Genomic DNA, 27,288 nt, shown 5'->3' on the forward strand with positions numbered 1-27,288 from the left:
GATGGCTGGAGAGGGTCATTTCATTTTTGTCTGTTTTGCTCCTATTCTGCTGATATCAAAATGGCCACCTGTCTCAAGAGACTGATTCCACCAAAGATGTTTCTGAGTTCAGCTGTCCCCAAGCAAATCTTATTTAGATTTGTTTACCCCATATATTGGTTCAATTCAGCTGCACACATCATCAAAATAGCTTAATGTTATCAGAACCATTAAATTCTAGTATTACTGAACTCATATTAAACAGCTGTCTTTTATCCTGGATGCACTAATCTTGGTTGTAAAAAATACAAATAAATGTTGCTTCATGATAACTGTGGTCTGGCAGAAATGCTTCTAGCAAGTCTAAGGAGGGTAGATATAGATCATAATTTATGCAAGTGACAATAATCCACTACTCTACTCTCTATATACCATTGACTGTGTAACTAGGGATAATTCAAATACCATCTACGAATTTGCTGACAATGCAACCATTGTTGGTAGAATCTCAGGTGGTGACGAGAGGACGTACAGGAGTGAGATATCCCAACTAGTGGAGTGGTGTCACAGCAACAACCTGGCACTGAACGTCACTAAGACGAAAGAGCTGATTGTGGACTCCAGGAAGGGTAAGATGAAGGAACACATACCAATCCTCATAGAAGAGTCGGAAGTGGAGAGAGTGAGCAGCTTCAAGTTCCTGGGTGTCAAGATCTCTGAGGATCTAACCTGGTCCCAACATATTGATGAAGTCATAAAGAAGGCAAGGCATCAACTATACTTTATTAGGAGTTTGAAGAGATTTGGCATGTCAACAAATACACTCAAAAACTTCTATAGTTGTACCGTGAAGAGCATTCTGACAGGCTGCATCACTGACTGGTACGGAGGGGCTACTGCACAGGACCAAAAGAAACTGCAGAAGGCTGTAAACCTAGTCAGCTCCATCTTGAGCACTAGACTACAAAGTACCCAGGGCATCTTTAGGGAGTGGTGTCTCAGAAAGACGGTGTCCATTATTAAAGACCTCCAGCACCCAGGGCATGCCCTTTTCTCACTGTTACCATCAGGTAGGAGATACAGAAGCCTGAAGGCACACACTCAATGATTCAGGAACAGCTTCTTCCCCTCTGCCATCTGATTCCTGAATGGACTTTGAAGCTTTGGACACTACCTCACTTTTTAAAAATATACAGAATTTCTGTTTTTGCACATTTTTAATAATCTATTCAATATACATAATTGATTTACTTGTTTGTTTATAATTATTTTATTTTATTTATTTTTTTTTCTCCCTCTGCTAGATTATGTATTGCATTGAACTATTGCTGCTAAGTTAACAAATTTCATGTCACATGCTGGTGATAATAAAGATTCTGATCTTGTGGCTTCTTCTGCTGGTCGTTGTACAGTGGGTAGACGCAGGTAAAACTCAAAGGCCCACCTTTCATCAACTTGTCTACTGAAATTACTGGGGCAAATACACAAAACCCACAAATGGAAATTCAAGTTCACAAAGGAATTGTAATCAGCAAATACTTTGTTAGACCAAATTACTGAAACAAAGAGATTTCTTAGATATTGGGAATATTATAGTTCTTGCAAACCAGTAAATCAAATTAGATAACTCTAAAATATTTATCAATGATTAACAATGGGAGAGCATTTCCTTCAAAATAGATTTAGTAGCTTTGCACACAAGATGGTTAAAGCCTTCACAACAGGTTTATGTAGTAAGCTCTAGGGTTTGAACTCATCCCAGATAAACCCAGCCACTGACAAACAGGGTTTGCTTATTCCTGAGTAAATGAATCTAGGAGGGTGCCCTGAACTTGTGAGCCATCAATAAAACAAAACTCTTGCTCTAGAATTGACATTTGTTGTTAATACAAATTATGAAGAATTCAAACTTGACTAACAAATGTGTACCTTTCAGAAGGCTCTGCTCTTTTCCTTTGTTCTTCAAGATTTTGTTCCTTGGTCTCTTGCTCCTCCTATGAATAAAAATGAGATAAGAACAACATTTATGGTGCTATTTCATAAAATAAACATGTCAATATTTTGCATGCTTGGCTATTGCATGTTAATGAATTAGTGTTCACAAGATTCCTGTAGATCATCATGGACATAGTTTTTCACTATTGAAAGAATATTTAAGATTTATCCTTCTTCAGTGTAGGCATCACTGGCAGAGGCTTCGCAGTAGTGAATTTAAAGTCCCATGATCCTTTTCCTTCTCTAGCTCTGAATCCCTTTTGCCAATCACCTTTCTGGCTCTCAGCTTCACCCCACCCCCTCCGGTCTTCTCCTATCATTTCGCATTTCCCCCTCCCCCTACTACTTTCAAATCTCTTACTATCTTTCCTTTCAGTTAGCCCTGACGAAGGGTCTCGGCCTGAAATGTCAACAATGCTTCTCCCTATAGATGCTGCCTCGCCTGCTGCGTTCTACCAGCATTTTGTGTGTGTTGCTTTAAGATTTATTTCTCTTTTCCCCTGAAATGGATTGCACTCAATTGCTTCTAAATCCGCATGCTTCATTTTTGCCTATTCAATCTATCAGTACTTTCTATATTTTGTTAGTACTTTAGTATATCACCAGACTTTGTGTCATCTGCAAACTTCAATACAGTGTATAACTACAATATTTTTACTGTCATTATAAACTATAATGAACAGTTAAGGTCTAGGTGCAGATTTCTGACAGATTATATTATGTACCTAGTTCTAACTGAAGTAAATACTTTTCTAATCAGTCCTGCTGAAGGGTCTCGGCCTAAAACATTGATTGTACTATTTTCCATAGATGCTGTCTGGCCTGCTGAGTTTCTCCAGCATTTTGTGTGTGTGTTGCATGGATTTCCAGCACCTGCAAATTTTAATTTGTTTGTGACTTTTCTAACCTCATTTACCTAGCTACTAGCCTATCCAGGCCAATAATATTGCACAAATCAATGAACAAGAGAAAATTTGCAGATGCTGGAAATCCAAGCAATACACACAAAATGCTGGAGGAATTCAGCAGGCCAGGCAGCATCTATGGAAAAGAGTACAGTCAACATTTCAGGCTGAGTCCCTTCATCAGGACTGCAACAAAACCTTATTTGGAATAAGATATATAGATTTAGCCTCTATTGAAAGAATGATATACCAGCTTTAAAGTGGTTGTAGTGTAGACGCAGAATAATGATTCCTGTGAGAAGGGAATACTATGAAGAAAGGTTGATGAAGTCTGGCCTGTTCTCACCAAAGCTTAAAAGAATGAAAGAAGATTTTATTGAGACATGCAAGATTCTGAGCGCGACTGGCTAAAGAGATGGTGAGAAGCTTTTCCTCCAGCCATGGAATCTAGGAGGAGGAGGCATGGTAAAGGGTTGGCCAAGTGCACCTGGGCTGAGAAGTAATTTCTTCCCGCAAGGAGACTTAAGTCATTGAAATTCTAACCTACACGTCTCTAGTAGACCTGTCATGTGTATGTCGAAGCTGGTGGTCAATAGAGTTTTATTTTTACCAAGGGATTCAGAGGTTATGGATATTTTGCAAAAAAAATGTACAGGGTAGAGGATAAACATTAACTTACACTATGACAACACAGACCACAAATTGCTCTGTAATCTACTTCTAGCTCTATATATTATTATGCTCTTATAATCTGCCTTCAACTATTTAAGCCTGTAAAGTTAGCTAGAAGGTGGAAAATTATCAGGTGCCTACATCCATAAATGTTCTCCTATGTACCATGTCAATGAAGTCCTTGAAAAATTCAATTGGATTTGTTGGATGTGGACCATCCTTCACAACTTGCTTCCTCTGTCCAGTTCAGGTTATCAAGTATATAGTGAATGCTCCTATTCCTCATATTTTCCATAACTTTTAGAGTAAATGCAAGTGATACAACCCACCAAAAGAAGGCATGCAATACTACTTGATATTAAAACTACCAGGTTTCAAACTTATAGCTACCTTGAACAAAGTACCTATTTTAAATACAAGTAAATGAAGATTGACAATATTTTCAACTACTTTCATGCACGCAGAGTTGTTTCACCAAAAGTATGATGTGCAAGCATTGAAAATAGTTTATGGTTTTATCTGACAGCTATGAAGGATTCAATTTATTAGATATTGGCATCAGTGAACCATTTTAGATAGTACCTTAAGATGCTCCAGATTAGTAATAGAGCACTACAGCATATAAACAGGCCCTTCAACCCATCTATCCATGATGAACTGCTATTCTGCCCAGTTCAATTGACCTGAGCCTAGATCATAGCTCTCCATACTCCTCCCATTCATAATTTATTTAAATTTCTCTTAAATGTTGAAATCGAACCTGCATTCATCACTTCTGCAGACAGCTTGTTCCTGCCTCACACCACCCTCTGAGTGCAGAAGTTACCCTTCAGGTTCCCCTTAAACATTTCACCTTTCATCCTTAATCTATGACCTCTAGTTCTAGTCTCAAACAACCTTAGTGCAAAAAGCCTGCTTGCATTTACCTTTATCAAATGTTCCCTTTTCTCCTAAACTCCAAGGAATATTCTTAATCTAATTCCCAATCTCAGGTCCTCAAGTTCTCACAACATCCTTGTAAATGTTTTCTGTACCCTTTCAATCGTACTGACATCTTTCCTGTAAGTAGGTAGCCAGAACTGCACACAATACTCCAAATTAGGCCTCACCAGCATCTTACACAACTTCAACATAACATCCCCTGCATTCAAATACTTTCATTTATGAAGGCTTTGTGCTAAAAGCTCTCTTTATGACCCTATCTACCTTTTTCACTTTCAACAAATTATGGATTCCCAGATCCTTCTGTTCACACACAATGAAGAGCTTTTTAAGTGTAAACACTAATGCAATACAGGTAAATCTGACAGCCAATTCACATGCAGAAAGATTCCTTTAACAAGAAAAAATGCTCAAGTAACTTATTTTATTGACAGAGATTCAGCAATAATTGTTAGCCAGAATTTTAGGTGAATTCCATTACTTTTCATCACATGACGCTCTTATATCCACCCAGGTTAGGACGTCATGGATTTAACAAACCATCTTAAAGAGAGTACCTCCAACCAGCTCCAATCAGTACTATACAGCTGTACCAGCCTACATAAAGTGATTAAGTACAGGAATGGAATTAGAGCTCATGATTTTCTAACTCTGAGCACACATAGTAATTATTAAACCCAGGTTGAGATGGTGAAGTATTCAATTCCTACATGTAGAATACACGAGGCACCGTGTCACCTAAAAGATTCTGATCAAGATGGCGCTTGCATACAACACTCTTTTGGTCCATAAAACATAGGAGCAGAATTAGGTCATGTGGCCCATCGAGTCTGCTCTGCCATTCAATCATGGCTGATCCTTTTTACTTCTCCTCCTCACCAGTTCCTGGCCTTCTCCTCGTAACCTTTGATGCCATGTCCAATCAAGAACCTATCAATCCCTGACTTAAACACACCCAACAACCTGGCCTCCACAGCTGCATGTGGCAACAAATTCCACAAATTCACCACGCTTTAGTTAAGAGATTTCTCCGCATCTCTGTTTTGAAAGGGCACCCCTCTGTCCTGAGGCTGTACCCTATTGTCCTAGACTCTCCCACCATGGGAAACATTCTTTCCACATTTACTCTGTCTAGGCCGGGGGTCGGCAACCTGCGGTCCCGAGCCATTTGTGGCTCTTTCACCTCTGTGCTGCGGCTCCCTGTGGCTTTGGGAAATAATTGGTCAGTATTTAATTAAAATGTATTTTATGTTAGTTTGTTAGCTTTTGAAATGTAATTCTAAATTTGAAGATTATGGTGATCTTGTACAATCTAAGTGTGGCGACACATTTCCTGGCACATCCGAAACGGCTCACAATTAGCCAGCATTCCGGCTAAGGGAGATAGCCTACGGGGGTTTGTGAGTACGCGTCTTTTGCAGCATCTGCGTCCATGGGGGCTGGGTTGAGGGAGGCTTAAAAGCAAGGCTGTTTAGTTCGAATAAAGTTATTCGACTGCAGTTTACTGACTGCGTGAGCACACCGCTACAACGTGTTTTTATCGCTATTAATATACGTCACCACTGCCAATACCTGACACCCGCCAGTGCGCGATTTCTTTAATTTTTCGATCCAAGGTAAGCCAACTATGGAGAATTCTAAAAAAAGAAAAGTGACTGAAGAAAACAGAACGTTTAATGATACGTGGACAGATTCATTTGCTTTCACTGTTGACGAGACTGGTTTACCGGTATGCTTAATATGCAATGAGAAACTAGCAAACAACAAAAAGTCAAATGTCGCAAGGCATTTCCAGAATAAACACGCAGCCTTTGCTCAAAAATATCCGGATGGAGATGAGAGAAAAAAAGCCGTTTCGGAACTGATGCGGAAGGTTGATCTGAGCAAAAATCATTTCCAGAAATGGATGAAGTCTGGAAAATCAACGACGTACGCCAGTTATATTGCCGCTCAGGAAATAGTCAGGCACGGGAAGCAGTTTACAGATGGTGAATATATAAAAGAATCTTTCATTAAGATTTCAGAACATCTATTCACGGACTTTAAAAACAAGAGTGAAATTGTGCAGAAAATCAGGGATATGCCCCTCTCTGCAAAGACTGTCAAAGACAGAACCATAAAAATGGCAGAAGACATCACAAGACAGCAAATTAAAGACATCAATTCAGCTGTGGCCTACTCGATTGCCTGTGACGAGTCTAAAGACAAAGGTGATATTGAACAAATAGCGTTGTTCTGCCGGTATGTAAACTCTGCCGGGCCACAGGAAGAACTGATTGAGTTGATACCTCTAAAAGACCAAACACGGGGGGAGGACATCTGTGAGGCTGTCTTGAATTGTTTAAGAGCCAAAGGAATAAAGACCATCCATCTGGTGTCAGTAGCTACTGATGGGGCGCCGAATATGACGGGAACGCACAAGGGATTTGTGGCTTTACTGCAGAAGTCGCTGGACAGAAAGCTGCTGACTTTTCACTGCATCTTGCACCAAGAGGCACTGTGCGCTCAAACATTTCCTCCGGAATGCACAGAAGTAATGGATGTTGTCATTCAGATTGTCAATAAAATAATGGCAAAAAGTTTAAATCACCGTCAATTCTGTTTGTTACTGGACGAGCTGGAAAGCGCATATTCTGATCTCCTGCTGCACAACAAAGTCCGGTGGCTGTCCAAAGGGGAGGTGCTGAAACGCTTTGTCGCGTGTCTGGAAGAAGTGAAAACTTTCCTGGGCAGCAAAGGGCTCACCTTTCCTGAGCTGGAACAGCCAGAGTGGCTGGAAAAGCTACACTTCATGGTAGACATGACAGCGCACCTGAACACGCTGAACACAGCTCTTCAGGGGAAAGGACGCACAGCCCTGCACATGTTGGAGGATGTTTTGGCATTCGAGCGCAAGTTGACAGTGCTTGCCAGAGATTTACAGAAAGGCACTTTGTCTCACTTCCCCAATTTGAGAGAGTTCAAACAAGGTCACGACATGATAATTTCGGAGTATTTACATTCTGCAATCATCGCAATGCAAACATCGTTTGGGAAACGCTTCTGTGAGTTCAGAGAGGAAAAAAACACATTATCCTTCCCGGTCACTCCCTTAAGCATCGATCCTTCCCTACTGAATACGACTGCATTGGCAGGTGTGAGTCAACCTGATCTTGAGATGGAACTGGCCGACATAGCCGACAAAGACATATGGGTGTCCAAGTTTAGACGCTTGACAGCAGACCTTGAAGATGTTGCCCGTCAGAAGGCCGTTCTTGCTCAGAATCACAAATGGAGTGATATTGAAAACCTTCCAAAACCGGACAAACTTGTGTTCAAAACATGGAATGCTATGCCCGACATTTATGTAAACATGAAAAAGTATGCGCTTGGAGTCCTGTCGATCTTTGGATCCACATATGTATGTGAGCAGGTGTTCTCCAACATGAACTTTATTAAAAACAAACATCGCGCACGCCTCACAGATGACAGCTTGCGATCCTGTGTAAAGATGAAGGTGACGTCATACAGCCCTGATGTGCAGACGCTGTGCGCTGAGGTCCAGGAGCAGAAATCCCATTAACCAAGTATGATAAATATTTTAATTGCCTATTATTTTATGTATATTCATATGTTTTCATTGTTCAGTGAAATAGTCCTTTCATTTTTCAGGTTGACAGCTGGCTGACGTTATTTTTGGTTTGCTGCTGGCGGCAAATTTAAGTTTGGCGTTTTTCATAAATACAAGAAGGACTCAAATAGACGTTGAGTATTTTACTTAAAAGTAACCTTCAACCCAACGTCTTTTTTTCGGAGTTCAAAATGTTTTTGTTGCATGCAGAAATGTAATTTCGTTTTCTCTGCAGGAGTTCATCAATTTCATAAATGCAACACATTATAGTTTGTTTATACATAGCATAAAGGCAAAACAAAACGTTGTATGCAGTGTTATTTCATTTTAAATGTCAAACGGGTTTTGCGGCTCCCAGTGTTTTCTTTTCTGTGGGAAACGGGTCCAAGTGGCTCTTTCAGTGGTAAAGGTTGCTGACCCCTGGTCTAGGCCTTTCAACATCCGTAAGGTTTCAATGAGTTCCCCTCTCATTTCATACAAGTCAGTAAATCTGATTCTGAATTTCTGGGTTCAATGTCACACAAGACGGCAAAGATGCTGAATACAAAGCAATAATAAATGCTATATGTATAGTAGAGAGTACTCCTTTGAGGTTGTAGATGAGGGACTCTGCAGGCTTAAGAATGGAGTGAATTTTTTATATTTTGGTAATCCAAGTGGTGGATGCCAATATGGACAGGGAAAAAATGCAAAATTCTTTGCTCCTCCTTAATTCAATCTAATTCTTTTATTAAAAATTTGAAATTAAAATGTGAAACATATTTCTTGGTACCATTTGGAATGGTTGAATGCAGCTGTTAGGGACACCATTGTACACAATATTAAATCCTTGAATGGAGTTCTGCAAGTCCTCATTTATAACTCTTTAGTACCTAGAAGGTGACTCCGCCATCTGGTCTTGGGGTGCCAGCACAGACGAATCGTCCACATATAGAAATCTCTAAAATAGCAAACAAGTCATGGGAATTTCTGAACAGAACCAACAGAAGGAATCCCCAGCATCATGCCGTTAAAATTTAATTGAACCTAATGTCTTCTTTAGGACTGATTGCTTTCCATTAAATAATTCCTCCTGGACTGGGTAGCAGTCTGTCCAAAAATACAGTATAAGGGGAACATTTTCTTTCATAGGATATCATGTGTTTAGAATTTCTTTTAAAGAAATGTGTTACTGAAAATAAACAATTATCTAATAATAACTGCATTGAATGACTGCCTTTGGACAAACTCAATTACCTTCTTCAAAATGATTGCCTTTTATTAGCTACCCAAAACGATAGCATTATCATTTTCCCAATAAATAGCTACCTTCCATGGAAGGTAAATGAACTTAGTTAACCAGAAGTAGTTCCCTCACAAAGGGCTCTGACCTGTACTGGGCATAATTCACAGGCTTTAACTATTTTCACACAAGCCTGGACAGCAAGTATCAATGGATTAGTCAACTGTGAAGAACAGAGTCAAAACTGACAATACTTTCACTGATATCACCGTGTGCCACTTCCAGTGATCAGAAGGAAAAGCAATCAGCATTTTTTATATGACACCAGGTCAGTGGAATCAATCTTATCAACACACTGGCTAACATTTGCCAACCCAGTGTACATCACAATTGAGCAAGTTGCTTGTTTTAACAGCCAATTTGCACAATGGATAATGCACTTACTGGATGAACCTTCAAAGAATATTTCAAAGAGTGCACCATTTAATTAGATCATTCCATATGCTACCTGCAGACCAATTGTAATGAAGTCAGAATCAGATTTATTATCAGAGGCATGTGACGTGAAATTTGTTAACTTAGCAGCAGCAGTTCAATGCAATATGTAATCTAGCAGAGAGAGAAAAAAAATAAAACATAATAAATAAACAAATAAATCAATTACATATATTGAACAGATTTTTTAAAAATGTGCAAAAACAGAAATACAGTACTGTGGCAACCCACTTTCTGTGCAGGCGAACCGGCTCACAAATAGCCAGCGTGCGGGGAGAGACTTTGGTAATGCAACTCTGACGTCATTTCCGCCCGGAGAGGGTGGGCGCTAGGGATTTAAATGCCAGCGCCGCGAAGTTTGAATAAATAGTCTTGAAACAACTTACTGACTGCGTGTCGTTATTTCAGCGCTGTGTGTAGCACATCGCTACATTGGTGACCCCAATGGTCCAAACGGGATTTGACCAAAGATGACCAACTCTTCACCTGTTCATGCAGTTTCGCTAAAACTGCCGACTTTCTGGACGCTGCGACCATGCGTGTGGTTTAGCCAAGCAGAAGCCCAGTTCCAGATTCAGCAGATATCCTCTGATTCCACACGTTACTACCACGTGGTGAGCGCCCTTGACCAGGAGATGGCCCCCCCAGGTTGCGGATTTCATACAGTCGCCCCTGGAAAAAGGCAAATATGAAGCATTCAAGGCGCTGCTCATTGCGACCTTTGGCCTCTCATGGCGTGAGTGGGGTGCCCGCCTGCTTCACCTGGACGGTTTGGGAGACAGACTGCCGTCAGCATTGATGAACAAGATGCTGTCCCTGGCTGACGGACACAAGCCCTGCCTCATGTTCCAGTAAGCATTCCTAGAGCGACTGCCCGAGGACATACATCTGCTGCTGGCCGACGCAGATTTCAGCGACCCCCAGAAGGTGGTGGCCCGGGCAGATGTGCTGTGGAAAGCCAAGAGGGAGAGTGTGGTGTCTGTCCATCAGATTACCAGGCCATGCACCCAACAGCAGACCAGACCAGGCCCGGCAGGGGGGCGCACACAACACAGAGGCAGGAGTGAGGAGGCCAGTGAACAGTGGTGTTTCTACCACCAGCGGTGGGGCACAAAAACCTGCCGTTATCGCCCGCCCTGTCAGGGCCAGCTGCCGCTAATGACTATGGCGGCTGGCCACCAGGACAGCCTCTTGTACGCCTGGGACAAACAGTCGGGACGCTGCTTCTTGGTTGACACCGGAGCGGAGATCAGCGTCTTGCCCCCGACGGGGTAAGACACCCGCAACAGGAAGCCAGGACCCACCCTGAGGGCCGCAAACGGCAGCACGATACAGACCTATGGCATCCGCACAGTACAGCTGCAGTTCGGCGCCAGCCAGTTCACGTGGGACTTGACACTGGCCGCGGTGGCCCAACCACTCCTGGGGACGGACTTCTTGCGAGCTCACAGCCTGCTGGTCGACTTGCAAGGGAAAAGACCAGTACATGCCGAGACTTTACAGACATTCTCCCTGGGTGAAGCCAAGTTGCCGGCCCCACACCTGGACTCCATCACTCTGTCGGACAACGAATTCACCAGAATCCTGGCGGACTTTCCATTGATTCTGGCACCGCAGTTCACGGCAGCCATGCCCAGACATGGGGTTCAGCACCACATTCCGACCCAGGGACCACTCCTCCACGCCTGCGCACAGAGGCTCCCCCCGGAAAAGCTCCGCCTGGCGAAGGAGGAGTTCAAGAGGATGGAGGAATTGGGGATCGTACGGAGGTCCGACAGCCCTTGGGCCTCCCCCCTGCACATGGTGCCCAAAGCAGCCGGGGGTTGGAGACCACGCAGACTGAATGAGGCTACAACTCCAGACTGCTACCCCGTGCCACACATACAGGAATTTGCAGCAAACCTGCACGGGGCAAGGATCTTTCCCAAAGTAGACCTCGTCCGGGGATACCATCAAATCCCGGTGCACCCTGAAGACAACCACAAAACAGCACGCATCACCCCGAATGCTGTTCGGCCTGAAGAATGCCGCACAGATGTTCCAGCGGCTAATGGACGCGGTGGGACGCGACCTGGACTTTGTGTTCATCTATTTGGACGACATCCTTATAGCCAGCAGTTGTCATCAGGAGCATCTGTCCCACCTCCGCCAGCTCTACTCCTGCCTGAGTGATTTCGGCCTCACAATCAACCTGGGCAAATGCCAGTTCGGTCTCGATACTATCGACTTCCTGGGCCACAGGATTACCAAAGACGGGGCAACACCTCTGCCCGCCAAGGTAGACGCGATCTGCCACTTTGCCCGGCCCAACATGGACAAAGGCCTGCAGGAGTTCGTTGGTATGGGGAACTTCTACCACCGTTTCCTCCCCTCAGCAGCCCATATCATGCGCCCTTTGTGTATTAAAAAAAGTGAGGTAGTGTCCAAAGCTTCAATGTCCATTTATGGAACGGATGGCAGAGAGAAAGAAGCTGTTCCTGAATCGCTGAGTGTGTGCCTTCAGGCTTCTGTATCTCCTACCTGATGGTAACAGTGAGAAAAGGACATGCTCTGTGTGCTGGAGGTCTTTAATAATGGACGCTGCCTTTCTGAGACACCGCTCCTTGAAGATGTCCTGGGTACTTTGTAGGCTAGTGCGAACGATGGGGTTGACTACATTTATAATCTTCTGCAGCTTCTTTCGGTCCTGTGTAGTCGCCCCTCCACACCAGACAGTGATGCAGCCTGTCAGAATGCTCTCCATAGTACAACTATAGAAGTTTTTGAGTGTATTTGTTGACATGCCAAATCATTCAAACACCTAATAAAGTATAGCCACTGTCTTGCCTTCTTTATGACTACATCAATATGTTGGGACCAGGTTGGATCCTCAGAGATCTTGACACCCAGGAACTTGAAGCTACTCACTCTCTCCACTTCTGATCCCTCTATGAGGACTGGTTTGTGTTCCTTTGTCTTACCCTTCCTGAAGTCCACAATCAGCTCTTTCGTCTTACTGACGTTGAATACCAGGTTGTTGTTGTGGCACCACTCCACTAGTTGGCATATCTCACTTCCTGTACGTCCTCTCGTCACCATTTGAGATTCTACCAACAATGGTTGTATCATCAGCAAATTTGTAGATGGTATTTGAGCTATGCCTGGCCACACAGTCACGTGAATACAGAGAGTAGAGCAGTGGGCTAAGCACACACCCCTGAGATGTGCCAGTGTTGATCGTCAGTGGTGAGTCATGGCCAGTCTGGAAGTGAAGGGATGTGTGAAACTCCAAAGACCACAATACAACTGAAGTAATGAATAACATTTCTAAGAAAATGCAAATTGATTCAAAGGGATACCTCCCCATACACTCTCCACAGTTCAAAAGTTCCAAGTAAATTTATTATCAAAGTACATATATGTCACCATATACGACCCTCAGATTCATTTTCTTGTGGGTATTCACAGTAGATACAAAGAAACACAATAAAATCAATGAAAAATCACCCATGACAAAAATGGACAAAAAAACAATGTGCACAGGACAACAAAATGTGCAAATATGATAGATAGACAGGCTGACGGACAGACAGATAGATAAGCAAACAGTAAACATCGAGAACACAAGTTGTCGAGTCCTTAAAGGTGAGTCCATAGATCCAATGTTGGGTTGAGTGAAGTTACCCCTCTGATTCAGGAGCCTGATGGTTGAGGGGTAATAACTATTCCTGAACCTGATGGTGTGGGACTTGAAGCTCTCGTACCTCCTTCCTACGAATTAGCAGGCTGTGGGATTACTTCATACGATAATCCACTGCCGACAAAGTCTGAATAGAGTAACATTGCTAATTTTCTTATTAGAAACATGCTTCATTCAACTTTTCAAAACATTAACTGGACAGAAATGACCCATGAATAAACCATAATGATAGCTGCATTTGTGGCCCAAGCTGCTATTGTATTAAATTTAGGAACTTGAGATGTTAAAATGACAAGGACATGCTAAAATAGAATGTCAATGAAACTTTCAGGCCTTTTTCCATTGAAAGCCTTCTTTCAGTCCAACTATCACATTTGGCTCTTTATATAAAATAAGATTCTAATATTAGCTTTATTTGTCACATGTACATCGAAACATATAATAAAATATGGCATTTGCATCACAACCAGCAGTCTGAGGATGTGCTGGATGCAGCCCATACTAATCTTAACCCATATAGAGCCTTGACCAGTGGCAAATCCAGATATCAGAAGTTTGGAGAGGAGGGGACTTTAATCAAGTCCACCGCCCAAGAATAAAAGGCAGGATCGGTTTGTGGCAGGATAATAGAGCTTTGACCAGCGGCCAATCAGTGTTTGGGATTGATCAGTAACAACAGCAAACTAAAGGAAGGCAGGGGCAGGTGCAGATGCCATCGTCTGAGTGGACATAGTCAGAGGAGTGATCTTAAGGCTTCAGGTCTCTGAGGCTTCTGCAAAGAGAGACTTCACTCAGAGAAAGCAAAGGAAAGAAATGATCAAGTTTTTTCCTTATCTTCTTTATATCTGCTCAGCTAGATAGAGGTGACAGGCAGGATAGTGCAATGCTCCTGCGGGATGTGGGAAGGCAGGGAGACCTCCAGTATCCCTGACCACTACAACTGCAAGAAGTGCATCCAGCTGCATCTTCTAACAAGCTGCAATAAACAGTTGGAGCTGCAATTGGATGAACTTCGGATCATTTGGGAGGCTGAATGGGTGATAGATAGGACATACATAGTTACACTCAAGGGGCAGGACACAAGAAACTAGGTGACAGTCAGGAAGGGGAAAGGGGTTAAGGAGCCAGTGCAGAGTTACCCCTGTGGCCATTCCCCTCAACAACAGGTATATCACTTTGGATACTGTCGGGGGGGGGGGGGGATGATCGAACAGAGAGAAGTTACAGTGGTCGGGTCTCTGGCATTGAGTTTGACTCTGTGATTCAGAAGGAAAGGGGGAAGAAGAGGCATGCTGTGGTGATAGGGATTTTGTTAGTTATGGGAATAGACAGGAGGCTCCATGGGTGAGAACAAGATTCCTGGATGGTATGTTGCTTCCCAGATGCCAGGTTCCAGGATATCTCAGATCAAGTCCTCAGCATTTTTAAGTGGGAAGATGAACAGCCAGAAGTTGTGGTCCATGTAGTTACTAATGACATGGGTAGGATGAGCAACAAAGTTCTGCAAAGGGAGTTCAGGAAGTTAGGTGTTAAGTTAAAGGAGAGGATTTTCAGGGTTGTGATCTCAGGATTGCTGCCCTGTGCCATGTGCTAGGGAGGCTGGAACTAGGAAGATTATATAGTTTAATACATGGCTCGGGTGTTGGTGTGGGAGGGAGGGCAAAGATTTTTGGATCATTTGGCTTTCTTCCAGGGAAGGTGAGAGCTGTACAGAAGGGATAAGTTGCACCTGAGCTGGAGGGGGCTAATATCCCATTGGGAAGGTTTGTTAATGCTGCACAGTGGGGTTTAAACTAGAGTTGCAGGGGGATGAGAAACAGAGTGCTAGAACAGTTAGTGAAGAGGTTGTGAAGGCAGATGTTTGTAAGACCTGAGACAAAGTTAGGAAGCAAAAGGTTGAGCATGGTGTGACAAAATCAAAAAGGCTGAATATAAGACTGAAGGCATTGTATCTGAATGTGCACAGTATACGGAACAAGGTAAATGAACTTGAAGCACACCTGCAGATTGGTAGGTCTGAAATTGAAGGCATTATGGAATCATGGCTGAAAGATTATAGCTGGGAGCTTAATGTCCAAGGATACACATAGTATCGAAAGGATAGGCAGGAAAGCAGAAGGGGCAGTGTTGCTCTGTTGGTAAAAAATGAAATCAAATCATTAAAAAGAGGTGACATAGGGTTGGAAGGTTTTGAATCATTGTGGATAGAGCTAAGGAACTACAAGGGTAAAAAGACCCTGATGGGAGTTGTATGCAGACTCCCAAACAGTAGTAAGGATGTGGCCTACAAATTACAACGGGAGATAGAAGATGCATGCAAAAGGGCAATGTTACAATAGTCAAGGGAGACTTAAATGTGCAGATAGATTTGGAAAATCAGGTTGGTGTTGGATTGTAGGAGAGGAAATTTACAAAGTGCCTTTGAGATGGTTTTTTAGACCAGCACGTGGTTGAGCCCACTAGAGGATCAGCTATTCTGGACTGGGTGTTGTGCAATGAACCGGAATTGATTAGAGAGCTTAAGGTAAAAGGACCCTTAGAGGAAAGTGATCATAACGTGATTAAATTCTCCCTGAAATTTGAGAAGGAGAAGCCAAAGTCAGATGTATCAGCATTACAGTGGAGTAAAGGGAATTACAGAGGCATGAGAGAGGAGTTGGCCAAAATTAATTAGAAAAGAACACTGGCAGGGATGACAGCAGAGCAGCAATGGCTGGAATTTCTGGAAGCAATTCAGAAGGCACAGGACATATATATCGCAATGAGGAAGAAGTATTCTAAAGGCAAGACACAACCACGGTTAACAAGAGAACTCAAAGCCAACAAAAAAGTCAAAGAGAGGACATACTGTATTCCACAGTAAAGATTAGTGGGAAGTTAGAGGACTGGGAAGCTTTTAAAAATGAACAGAAGGCAACTAAAAAAGTCATGAAGAGGTAAGGATGGAATACAAAAGTAAGATAGCCAATAATATGAAAGAGGACACCAAAAATTTCTTCAGATACTTAAAGTGCAAAAGAGAGGTGAGAGTGGATATCAGATTGCTAGAAAAAGATGCTGAAGAGGTAGTAATGGGAGATAAGGAAATGGTGGACGAACTGAATAAGTATTTTGCATAAGTCTTCACTGTTTTTTTTTAGCATGTCGCACCAGATAGTCAGCCATTCTTGCCTGGTGCGTGGTGTCAGAATTGGTCTCCTTTCGGATTAACCGGGTCATGATATGTACGTTCCTGACTCGACCCTTGTATTTTTTACGAGGCCGAGTGGCTGGCACGACGTTCAACCTGGCATGGATGGAAAGCGTGCCTGGGGTGGCCCGACTTGGATTTGAACTCAGGAGTCTTCACTGTGGGGGGGGACGTCACGTGATGACGTAGGATCGAGATGCTGGAACTCAGCTCTCCCGTAAAAAATCAATAAATTAATGTTTAAGTGAAGAAAAGTTAGTCAATACTTTCTAAAAGTTACTTATAAACTACTCCGGATTGTTTCAAGCTATGCCTCAAAAACAGAAGATGAAGAAAGCCACTTCCGGGAAGACAACGCAACTTGGAGCAGAACCAAGGCCCACTTCTACCAAAGAACCACGGACTCAGGTACATTATACCACCAGCGATACGGAACAGGAAACTGCGGCAACATTGGACATTCCTAAAGGAAAAGAGCAACGAGAACTACGCAAGCGTGAAGGAAGGAGCATGCGCAAAAGGGAGCAACCAAAACTACAAAGCCCAGTTACGACTGCAACCGAAAGTGAAAGTGAATCTGAGGGAGAGTCAGATTCCTTGGAAAGATCAGATGGGGATGGAGATAAGAGTTCTTCTGGAAATATAGAAAAGACTTTGAGGCAAATAATGCGTAAATTAGGCGCATTAAAAGTAATTAAAAGTAATCAAAAAGTAATCAAAGAAAAAATGATAAATATGGAGATTATGTTTGATAAAATGACAAAGAGACAGGAAAAAATGGAAAAGAGAATTATAGACTTGGAAACTACAACAGAAGACATGATTGAAAGAATGAACAAAATGGAAAATGAGAATACTGTTTGGATATCAGAAAGAAAACAATTCATGGAAAAAATTGATAAGCTTGAAAATTTTAGTAGACGAAACAATATTAAAATTGTTGGACTTAAAGAAGATGAAGAAGGTGATGATCCAATAAGTTTTTTTTCAAAAATGGATCCCTGAAAAATTGGAAATGGAAGAAGAAACTCCAATTGAGATAGAAAGGGCTCACAGAACATTAAGGTCAAGACCTCAACCTGATCAAAATCCATGATCAATTTTGATAAAATGCTTAAGATACCAAGATAAAGAAAAGATCCTGAAGGCGGCTGCCCAACGTGCCAAAAAGAAAAACGGGCCATTGATGATAGCAGGGAAGGCAGTTCTTTTTTATCCTGATGTAAGTTATAACCTTTTGAAGAGAAAGAAGGAATTTAACCCAGTGAAAAATGTCTTATGGGAAAAGGGTTATAAATTCATAATGCGTCACCTAGCAATGCTGATAATTTTTTTGGAGGAGGGAAAAAGAAGATTTTTTAATGATTATCGAGAAGCGGAGGAGTTCGCATAAAAACTTCCACCCATTTGCTAATTATACGTAGAGACTTCCAAGCGTGATGGATTAAAGATGAAGATAGAGACAGTGAACAGAAGTGATGGACATTTAAGGATAATATAGGGAAGAAAAGTAAAAGTTTAGAAACACTAATTGAGAATAGTATTTTTTTCTTCTTATGTATATACTTTTTTATGTTGCGGGGGGGCTGGGGAGCTTTGGACCGGTTTCAGCGGGATTCACGTGTGTAATCATGGCGATTGCCATGACCCGTACAACAGAGGGGGGTTAATGTTCTGTTTTTTTTCACAACATTAGTAGGGGGGTATTTTGTTTTTTTTTTCTTTATATTCTATTTTTCTTCTATCTTTTTGCCTGGATGATTGGTGGGGACACACATAGCAACATGGAGAATTTTAAAAAGATTTCCCAAGATACCAAGAAAGTTGAAAGATTAGGTATTATTATAGCTTGGAGTAACATAATTTAAAATAATGACTAATTTACTGAATTTTTTAAGTTTTAATGTTAGTGGGCTTAATGGACCGGTAAAAAGAAAAAGAATTCTAACATACATTAAAAAAATGAAAACAGATATAGCTTTTTTACAAGAAACACATTTAACAGATAAAGAATATCAGAAATTAAAAAAGAGACTGGGTTGGAAATGTTATTGCAGCTTCATTTAATTCCAAAGGCGAGAGGAGTTGCAATTTTGGTTAATAAAAATTTACCAGTTAAAATACAAAACGTAAAATTAGGCGGGGAGATACGTAATTATACATTGTCAAATTTTTTTGGAACTATGGACTCTTATGAATATTTATGCACCAAATGAAAATGATGTAAAATTTATACAAGAGGTCTTTTTGAATTTTGCTAACGCACATAACAAAATATTAATAGGTGGAGATTTTAACTTTTGTCTAGATCCAGTTTTAGATAGATCAACAAAGGTGGTCACAAAATCAAAAGTAGTAAAATTAACTCTATCATTGATGAAAGATTTAAACTTGATTGATATATGGAGAAGAATTAATCCAAAAGAAAGAGATTACTCATTTTACTCAAATAGACATAAAACATATTCAAGGATAGATTTTTTCCTATTATCAACGAATATTCAAGATAGAGTGAAAAATGTGGAATATAAAGCGAGAATATTGACAGATCATTCTCCTTTGATAATGACAATGATAATGACAGATAAAGAGGAATCAATTTATAGATGGAGATTTAATTCAATGTTACTAAAACGTCAAGATTTTTGTGATTTTATGAAAAAGCAGATTAAGTTCTTTTTAGATACAAATTCACATTCAGTTGATGATAAATTCATATTGTGGGAAGCAATGAAGGCATATTTGAGAGGTCAGATAATAAGTTATACTTCTAAAATTAAGAAGGAATGTCTGATAGAAATAGATCAATTGGAAAAAGAGATTACAAAATTAGAAAGAATCTCAAAGAAATATGACAGAAGAAAAACGAAGACATCTTATTAATATGAAGTTACAATATAATACACTCCAGACATATCGAATAGAAAAAGCAATTATGAGAACTAAACAGAGATATTATGAACTAGGTGAAAGATCACATAAGGTCCTTGCATGGCAGTTAAAAACAGACCAGACTTCTAAAACAACAAATGCAATTCAAACAAGAGTAAATAAAACTACTTATAAACCTTTAGAAATTAATGAAACTTTTAAGAATGTTTATTCTGAGTTGTATAAATCAGAATCACAAAATGATAATGTCAAGATAGAAAGATTTTTATCACAAATAACTTTTCCAAGATTAAATACGGAAGAACAGAAAGGATTAGATATGCCTTTTACATTGAAAGAGGTCGAAGAAGCCCTAGGATCACTTCAAAGTAATAAATCTCCAGGAGAAGATGGTTTTCCGCCTGAATTTTATAAAAAGTTTAAAGATTTATTAATTTCTCCTTTTATGGAGTAAATACATCAAGCGGAAAGAACACATAAACTTCCAGAATCTTTTTCGACAGCTATTCTAATAGTATTGCCAAAAAAAAGATCTTTTAAAGCCAGCATCATATAGACCTATTTCTTTATTAAACGCTGATTATAAAATAATAGCAAAAATCTTATCTAACAGATTATCTAAATACTTACCAAAATTAGTACATATGGATCAAACAGGATTTATTAAAAACAGACAATCGGCAGATAATGTAACTCGGTTATTTAGTATAATTCATTTAGCGCAAAAGGGGGAAGAAATGAGCGTGGCAGTTGCTTTAGATGCAGAAAAAGCATTTGATAGATTGGAATGGGATTTTTTATTTAAGGTATTGGAAAAATATGGATTAGGAGTATCTTTTATAAAATGGATTAAAACCTTAAATAGTAATCCCAAAGCTAAAGTAGTGACAAATGGTCAAATTTCTACACCATTTCAGCTAACAAGGTCAACTAGGCAAGGTTGTCCATTATCACCTGCTTTATTTGTGTTGGTGATAGAACCATTAGCTGAATTAATTAGAATGGACCCAGATATTAAGGGTTTTAGAGTTAATCAGGAAGAATATAAGATTAACCTATTTGTTGATGATGTTCTGCTTTACTTAACAAACCCACTGCACGCGTTGCGTAAATTATCCTATAGATTAGAAGAATATGGGAAAATATCAGGTTATAAAATAAATTGGGATAAAAGTGAAATTTTACCTCTTACTAACGGAGACTATAGTCAATGTCGATTAATAACCCAATTTAGATGGCCGGCAAATGGTATAAAATATTTAGGTATAAGTGTTGATAATGATATAAAGAATTTATATAAATTAAATTACTTACCACTATTGAAAAAAATTCAAGAAGATCTTGATAAATGGATGGTACTACCAATAACATTAGTAGGTAGAGTAAATACCATAAAAATGAATATATTCCCTAGACTACAATACCTATTTCAATCATTACCAATACAACTACCTCAGAAGTTTTTTCAAGAGTTAAACAAATATGTGAGGAAGTTTCTTTGGAAAGGTAAGATGTCAAGAATATCGTTGGAAAAATTGACATAGAAATTTGATCTAGGAGGGTTACAACTTCCAAATTTTAAGAATTATTATAAAGCAAACCAACTTAGATTTATTGCATCTTTTTTTTGAGAAAGATAAACCGGCATGGATTAGAATAGAACTAGATAAAATAGGAGAAAATATACCAGAAGATTAAGAATCTCCTATATTAAAACATTTGATTGACTTATGGAATAAGATAAATGTTGATGATGAGACAAAGAAATCTTTATTAGCAAAGAGATCTTTAATTCAAAATAGACTTATTCCTTTTACAGTGGATAATCAACTTTTATATAATTGGTTTCAAAAAGGGATTAGATATATAGGAGATTGTTTTGAAGGAGGTATATTAATGTCATTTGATCAATTAAAGAATAAATATAAAGTATCAAACAATACTCTTTTTTGCTACTTCCAACTAAGAGCTTATTTAAGAGAAAAATCAGGTCAAACAATGTTATTGCCGAAATCTAATGAAATAGAAACTTTAATTCAAAAAGGAAAGATTAAAAAATTTATTTCTTATATGTATAACTTGATTCAAAAACAGGCAATTAAACAAGGAGTCCATAAGTCAAGACAAAAATGGGAAAGTGACTTGAATATTAAAATTGAAGAAACAAATTGGTCAAGACTATGTCTTGATAGTATGACAAATACAATAAGTGTCCGGTTAAGATTAGTGCAATATAATTTTTTACATCAATTATATATTACACCACAAAAAATAAATAAATTAAACCCAAATTTATCCGATCAGTGTTTCCGATGTAAACAAGACATCGGTACTTTTTTACATTCTACTTGGTCGTGTTCTAAAATTCAACCTTTTTGGACAAATTTAAGTTTTATTGGAACAAATTATAGGAACACAACTTCCACATAATCCAATATTATTTTTACTAGGCAATATTGAAGGGATAAATCCGAAACCCAAATTGAATAAATATCAGAAAGAATTTATAAAAATTGCATTGGCAGTAGCCAAAAAGGCTATTGCAGTTACTTGGAAATCGGATTCATACTTAAGTATAGATCGTTGGAAGAAGGAAATTTATGGCTGTATTCCACTTGAAAAAATTACTTACAATTTAAGAGATAAATATGAAACATTTTTGAAAATTTGGCGCCCTTATTTACAAAAGACAGGATTAAATATATAGGTGCTCCAAAGATGAAATAATTGGTTATTTGGGGAAATAAATAAATATATATACTAAAGTTATTACGAACTCCATGGAGCATGTGGGGATCTTCCGATATCCAGGCACTCTTTCTTTCTTTCTTTTTTTTCCTTTCTTTTTTATATAGGAATGTTAGGGGGGAGGGGTTAAGGGGAGGGGGTAGGGTATATATATATTTTTTTCTCTCATATATTTTCTTTTATTTCTGTAATTATTTGAAAACTCAATAAAAAAAGTTTTTAAAAAAACACAAAAGAAACAATGGCGGATGGCTTCATAAGACTGTCCCTGAGCAGAATGTTACTGCAGTTTTGCAGTACAACAGAGAATTTCAATCCCCCTCACAACCTAACAATTTCAGAACAGACGGCAACGAGACTGAAGACAGAAGAGTTAGAAATGTACTCACCAAATACTTTGACCCATAACTTACTGAATAAATAAGTATACTCACTTTGCCCTGTTTTCTGTCCTTGCTTGTATGAAGGTGGTTTACCTATTTATGCAAGTACTTCTCTGACAATGGATGTGTAACAGCCTAATGTAACATTGTATGGAAATACAAGATAACACTGATGCAGACATGTTTTATACATTTAACAAGGTGCTTTATTAATGTATTGCTTGTGCAAACATTCAATAGATGCAATTGTCACTACTTTCAAAATGTCATTTTTAAGTAGTAGCTTATGTTTGGCATAGACATGAAAACGTTAAGACCAAAAAAGGAAAATTGTGAATTTCACTTTTACTCAGGTGAAAATAAAATCACTTTTGCCCAGTAACTCATTTTATTGCACATGTTAAATACAGCAAAATAATACAGAAAGACATGGCAAAGGTAAAGGCAAACAAATGAGGTAACAGCAAATTTCACTTTTGCCCAGTAACAAGCCTTATTGCATTTAGTTGTAGCTGTCGTCCCTGAACTCCTTGTCGGTTGCCTCCATACGCTCCAGCATTTGTTTCTTTTAGTTTTAAGTCCTCCTGCACAAGAGCCAACAGCTGTCCGTTGTTTGGCAATTTCCTTTTTAAGTTTTTTTAGACTGTAACTGGACAAATGCGCACCCAGTCTTTCACGGCGAGATTCAACACCAAACATGTCGCTTGTTTTCTGTAGATGTGTCCTGCGCATGCCAAGTAGGAGGAGATTCGCCCAAAAACCCGTTTTAATGTGGATGGAGGTATTTTCAAAAACGCCTGGTGTGGATGCCTATCGTTTTTATGTGAAACTGGTGTTTTCAAAATTATCTGGTCTAGTGTGGACGTAGCCTTAAGAGTAGGTTAAAAGGGTGGCACAACTTTGTGGACTGAAGAACCAGTACTGTGCTATAGTGTCTATGTTCAAATTGACTTCTCCAGTCTTTTCTCAGGTGTCACCCCTCTGATTCTGAGAGAGATTCAGCAGAAGACATTTTTGGAAGCTCCAAACACATCTTCTATAGTGGCACTCTTGATAAGAGCAGAGGAGAAGGATGTATAAACCATACAATATTTTGGACCAATAGAATCATATGCTTAATATAGATAGCAACATGGATAAATTTACACTAGTTACTCACATCTTTTTTGAGATAGATATTGAAGATATGTTATAATTTTCAGGATATTGAAAAACAAAGCAGATATATTAATGCACAGAAAACTGAAGTATTTTATTATCAAAAAGATGTAGGGAATGGAGTACAAATCTGTGTTCTTTATGGAATCCACTGCTACCAGTTATTCAACTTAACAAATGCACTCATATTACTGACTAATGTAATCAAAGCAAACTAAAGGTGGCTGGTAACAGCTGTGGTTAACCAGTTATTCTCTTACTGAAAAACACAATACTCCAGTTAATAATTTCTGCCAAAACTATTTGTTAATAAGAAATATGACATGATTGAAAAATAATTTCTAACCTCAATTCCAAGATAGTGTGGTATCGGTTCTCAGTTCCTGAATGGTTCAGGAGCATGGTGAGGTAACATATTACCAGTAGATCCAAAACTTAATTCAACGTGTGTGCCAAGTTAAGCGATTTTATGATGGGAACAAAACTAGTACTGCTGGAACAGTGAACTAGTAAGGAAGCAATGATGCCTCTGCATAAACTCAGTTCATTGAATGCTGGTGGGACTTTGCCTTTGGACCTGACAGGTAACATGATGAGACAATGTTGCTCATGGAAAGAACTTTAATAAGACTTACTGTACTTATTCTTAACTCAGTGCTCCAGCTACCTCCCACATTTCAAAGATGTATGGGTTAGTAAGTTAATTGGTTAAATGGTGTAATTGTGCAGCATGGGCTCATTGGGCCTGTTACTGTGTTGTATCTCTAAATACGGCAGTGTAGTGGTTAGCACAACACTTTGCAGTATCAATGACCCAGGTTCAATTCCTGCTGTTGCCTGTAAGGAGTCTGTATATTCGCTCGATGACTGTATGGGTTTCCTCCCACACTCCAAAGATGTGTCAGTTGGTAGGTTAATTGGTCATTGTAAATTGTCCTAGGATTAAATCAGGGGTTGATGGGCGGTACAGCTCAAAGGGCCAGAAGGGCCTATTCTGCCCTGCATCTCAATAAATAAATAAATACATTTGATAAATGATACTAGCATAGATAGAGAAGATAGATGGTAGGCAAAGGGCTTGTTTCTGTGCTGTATGGCCCTATGATTCTATAAGCAACATAATCTCAAATTTGAGGTGATGAGAGAAATGAAGGTTGACCAACAGTGATTGGACAATCACATTTGTAAGTAAAGGACAAGCAACAATGCTTCAAGAAACCGACCAGCTGATTTGAAATCCAGCAACGTAACACAACTCTTTCCCAGAAAAAAAACTTTGCTCAGACTGCAGTGCTGTAAATCATTATCTAATCAGAAGTTAACTGCATTCCACAAATTAGAGAAATTTATTTCTAAAGAATTATGCAGAACCAGCAGCCATAAACCCATTTCATTATTAGAAAATGGATGGCACAATGTTGGCAGTTTTATTTAAATTTTATGTTGCATTCCTTCAACAGACTGAACATATGCCATTGGTTTCTACTGAAATAAGCTGAGGAGATTCCTGCACTTGCACAGAACTGACACAAATAACTGCCATGAGGGCTGGCCATGCAAAGTATTTCATCTACACAATAAGCAGCTTTACAACTCAAATGATTCGATGCTTATCCATCAGAGACACCTTTGATTAAGATAAATAACAATTTACCCACCAGGACATAAAATATGAATCTTTATTTTCAAAAACAGAATCACAATTATTGGCATGGTAGGATAATAATGATACAAGCCTTATAAGGCAACATCAATCAAGTAATAAACTTTACAAGTGTTCTTTCAAATTAAAAGTACATAAATGGTGCAATGGACACCTAAGCCAATGCTCCATTTTGTGCGCCCTTAAATATGCTCTAAGTTTCTTAAGTTAACTCTCAATTTGCTACAATTTTGCTGGTGGTAGCCAGAGAACTAGTCATGGAAAAATAAATGGTTACTCTGCCCATGAGATGAATCATTTCAGATGGATCAGAAATCCTCCTTCTTCATAGCTATTGAAAAAAAACATTTAAAAAGTAGACAAAAGACAGGCAACTATAGGCCAGTCAGCTTAACATCTGTAGTCGGGAAAATGCTTGAAGCTGTCATTAAGGAAGAAATAGTGAAACATTTGGAAAGGAGTGGTTCCATTAGACAGATGCAGCATGGTCAAAAAGGGCAGGTCCTGTTTGACAAACTTCCTGGAGGACATAATGAGTGCAGTGGATAGAGGGGAACAGGTGGATGTCATATACTTGGATTTCCAGAAGGCATTCGATAAGGTGCCACACAAGAGACTTATAAATAAAGTACAGATGCATGGAGTCAGAGGAAGTGTATTGGCATGGATAGTGGATTGGTTAACCAATAGAAGGCAGAGAGTTGGTATAAATGGGTGTTTCTCTGGTTGGCAGTCTGTGGTGAGTGGGGTGCCGCAGGGGTTGGTGCTTGACCCGCAGCTGTTTACCATTTACATTGATGATTTGGAAGAGGGGACTGAGTGTAGCGTAGTAAAATTTGCTGATGACATTAAACCAAGTGGAAAAGCAAATTGTGCAGAGGATGTGGAGAGTCTGCAGAGGGATATAGATAGGTTAAGTGAGTGGGTCAAGGTCTGGCAGATGGAATACAACGTTGGTAAATGCGAGATCATCCACTTTGGAAGGAATAATAGAAGAACAGATTATTATTTAAATGGTGAAAGATTGCAGCATGCTGTTGTGCAGAGGGACTTGGGAGTGCTTGTACATGAATCGCAAAAAGTTGGCTTGCAGGTACAACAGGTTATTAAGAAGGCAAATGGAATATTGGCCTTCATTGCTAGAGGGATTGACTTCAAGAGCAGGGAGGTCATGCTGCAATATACAGGGTACTGGTGGGACCGCACCTGGAGTACTGTGTGCAGTTCTGGTCTTCATACTTGTGGAAGGATATACCGGCTTTGGAAGCAGTGCAGAGGAGGTTCACCAGGTTGATTCCAGAGATGAAGGGGTTAACTTATGATGAGAGATTGAGTCGCCTGGGACTATACTCTCTGGAATTCAAAAGAATGAGAGGGGATCATATAGAAACATACAGAATTTTGAAAGGGATAGATAAGATAGAAGTAGGAAAGTTGTTTCTATTGGTAGGTGAGACTAGAACTAGGGGACATTGCCTCAAGATTCAGGGGAGAAGATTTAGGACGGAGATGAGGAGAAACCGTTTTTCACAGAGAGTGGTGAATCTGTGGGATTCTTTGTCCAGGGAAGCAGTCGAGGCTTCTTCACTAAATATACTTAAGATACAGTTAGATAGAATTTTACATAGTAGGGGAATTAAGGGTTATGGGGAAAAGGCAGGTAAATGGAGCTGAGTTTACGGACAGATGAACCATGATCTTATTGAATGGCAGGGCAGGCTCAATGGGCTGAATGGCCTACTCCTGCTCCTAATT

At 39.7% G+C, this 27,288-nt stretch overlaps 1 protein-coding gene across 6 annotated transcripts in view; it reads right to left on the reverse strand.

Annotated features, from left to right (window-relative positions):
* The window catches only part of LOC132385093 (centrosomal protein of 164 kDa-like), a 288,904-nt gene that overhangs the window by 86,745 nt on the left and 174,871 nt on the right, over nt 1-27,288 (reverse strand). For all 6 annotated transcript variants that reach the window (XM_059956825.1, XM_059956827.1, XM_059956826.1 and 3 more), the window contains one exon: nt 1,909-1,973. In XM_059956825.1, coding sequence (XP_059812808.1) covers nt 1,909-1,973 — 65 coding nt within the window. The remainder of the gene's footprint in view (nt 1-1,908; nt 1,974-27,288) is intronic.

Source organism: Hypanus sabinus, chromosome X2, assembly GCF_030144855.1.
Source record: "Hypanus sabinus isolate sHypSab1 chromosome X2, sHypSab1.hap1, whole genome shotgun sequence".
Lineage (NCBI taxonomy): Eukaryota > Metazoa > Chordata > Chondrichthyes > Myliobatiformes > Dasyatidae > Hypanus > Hypanus sabinus.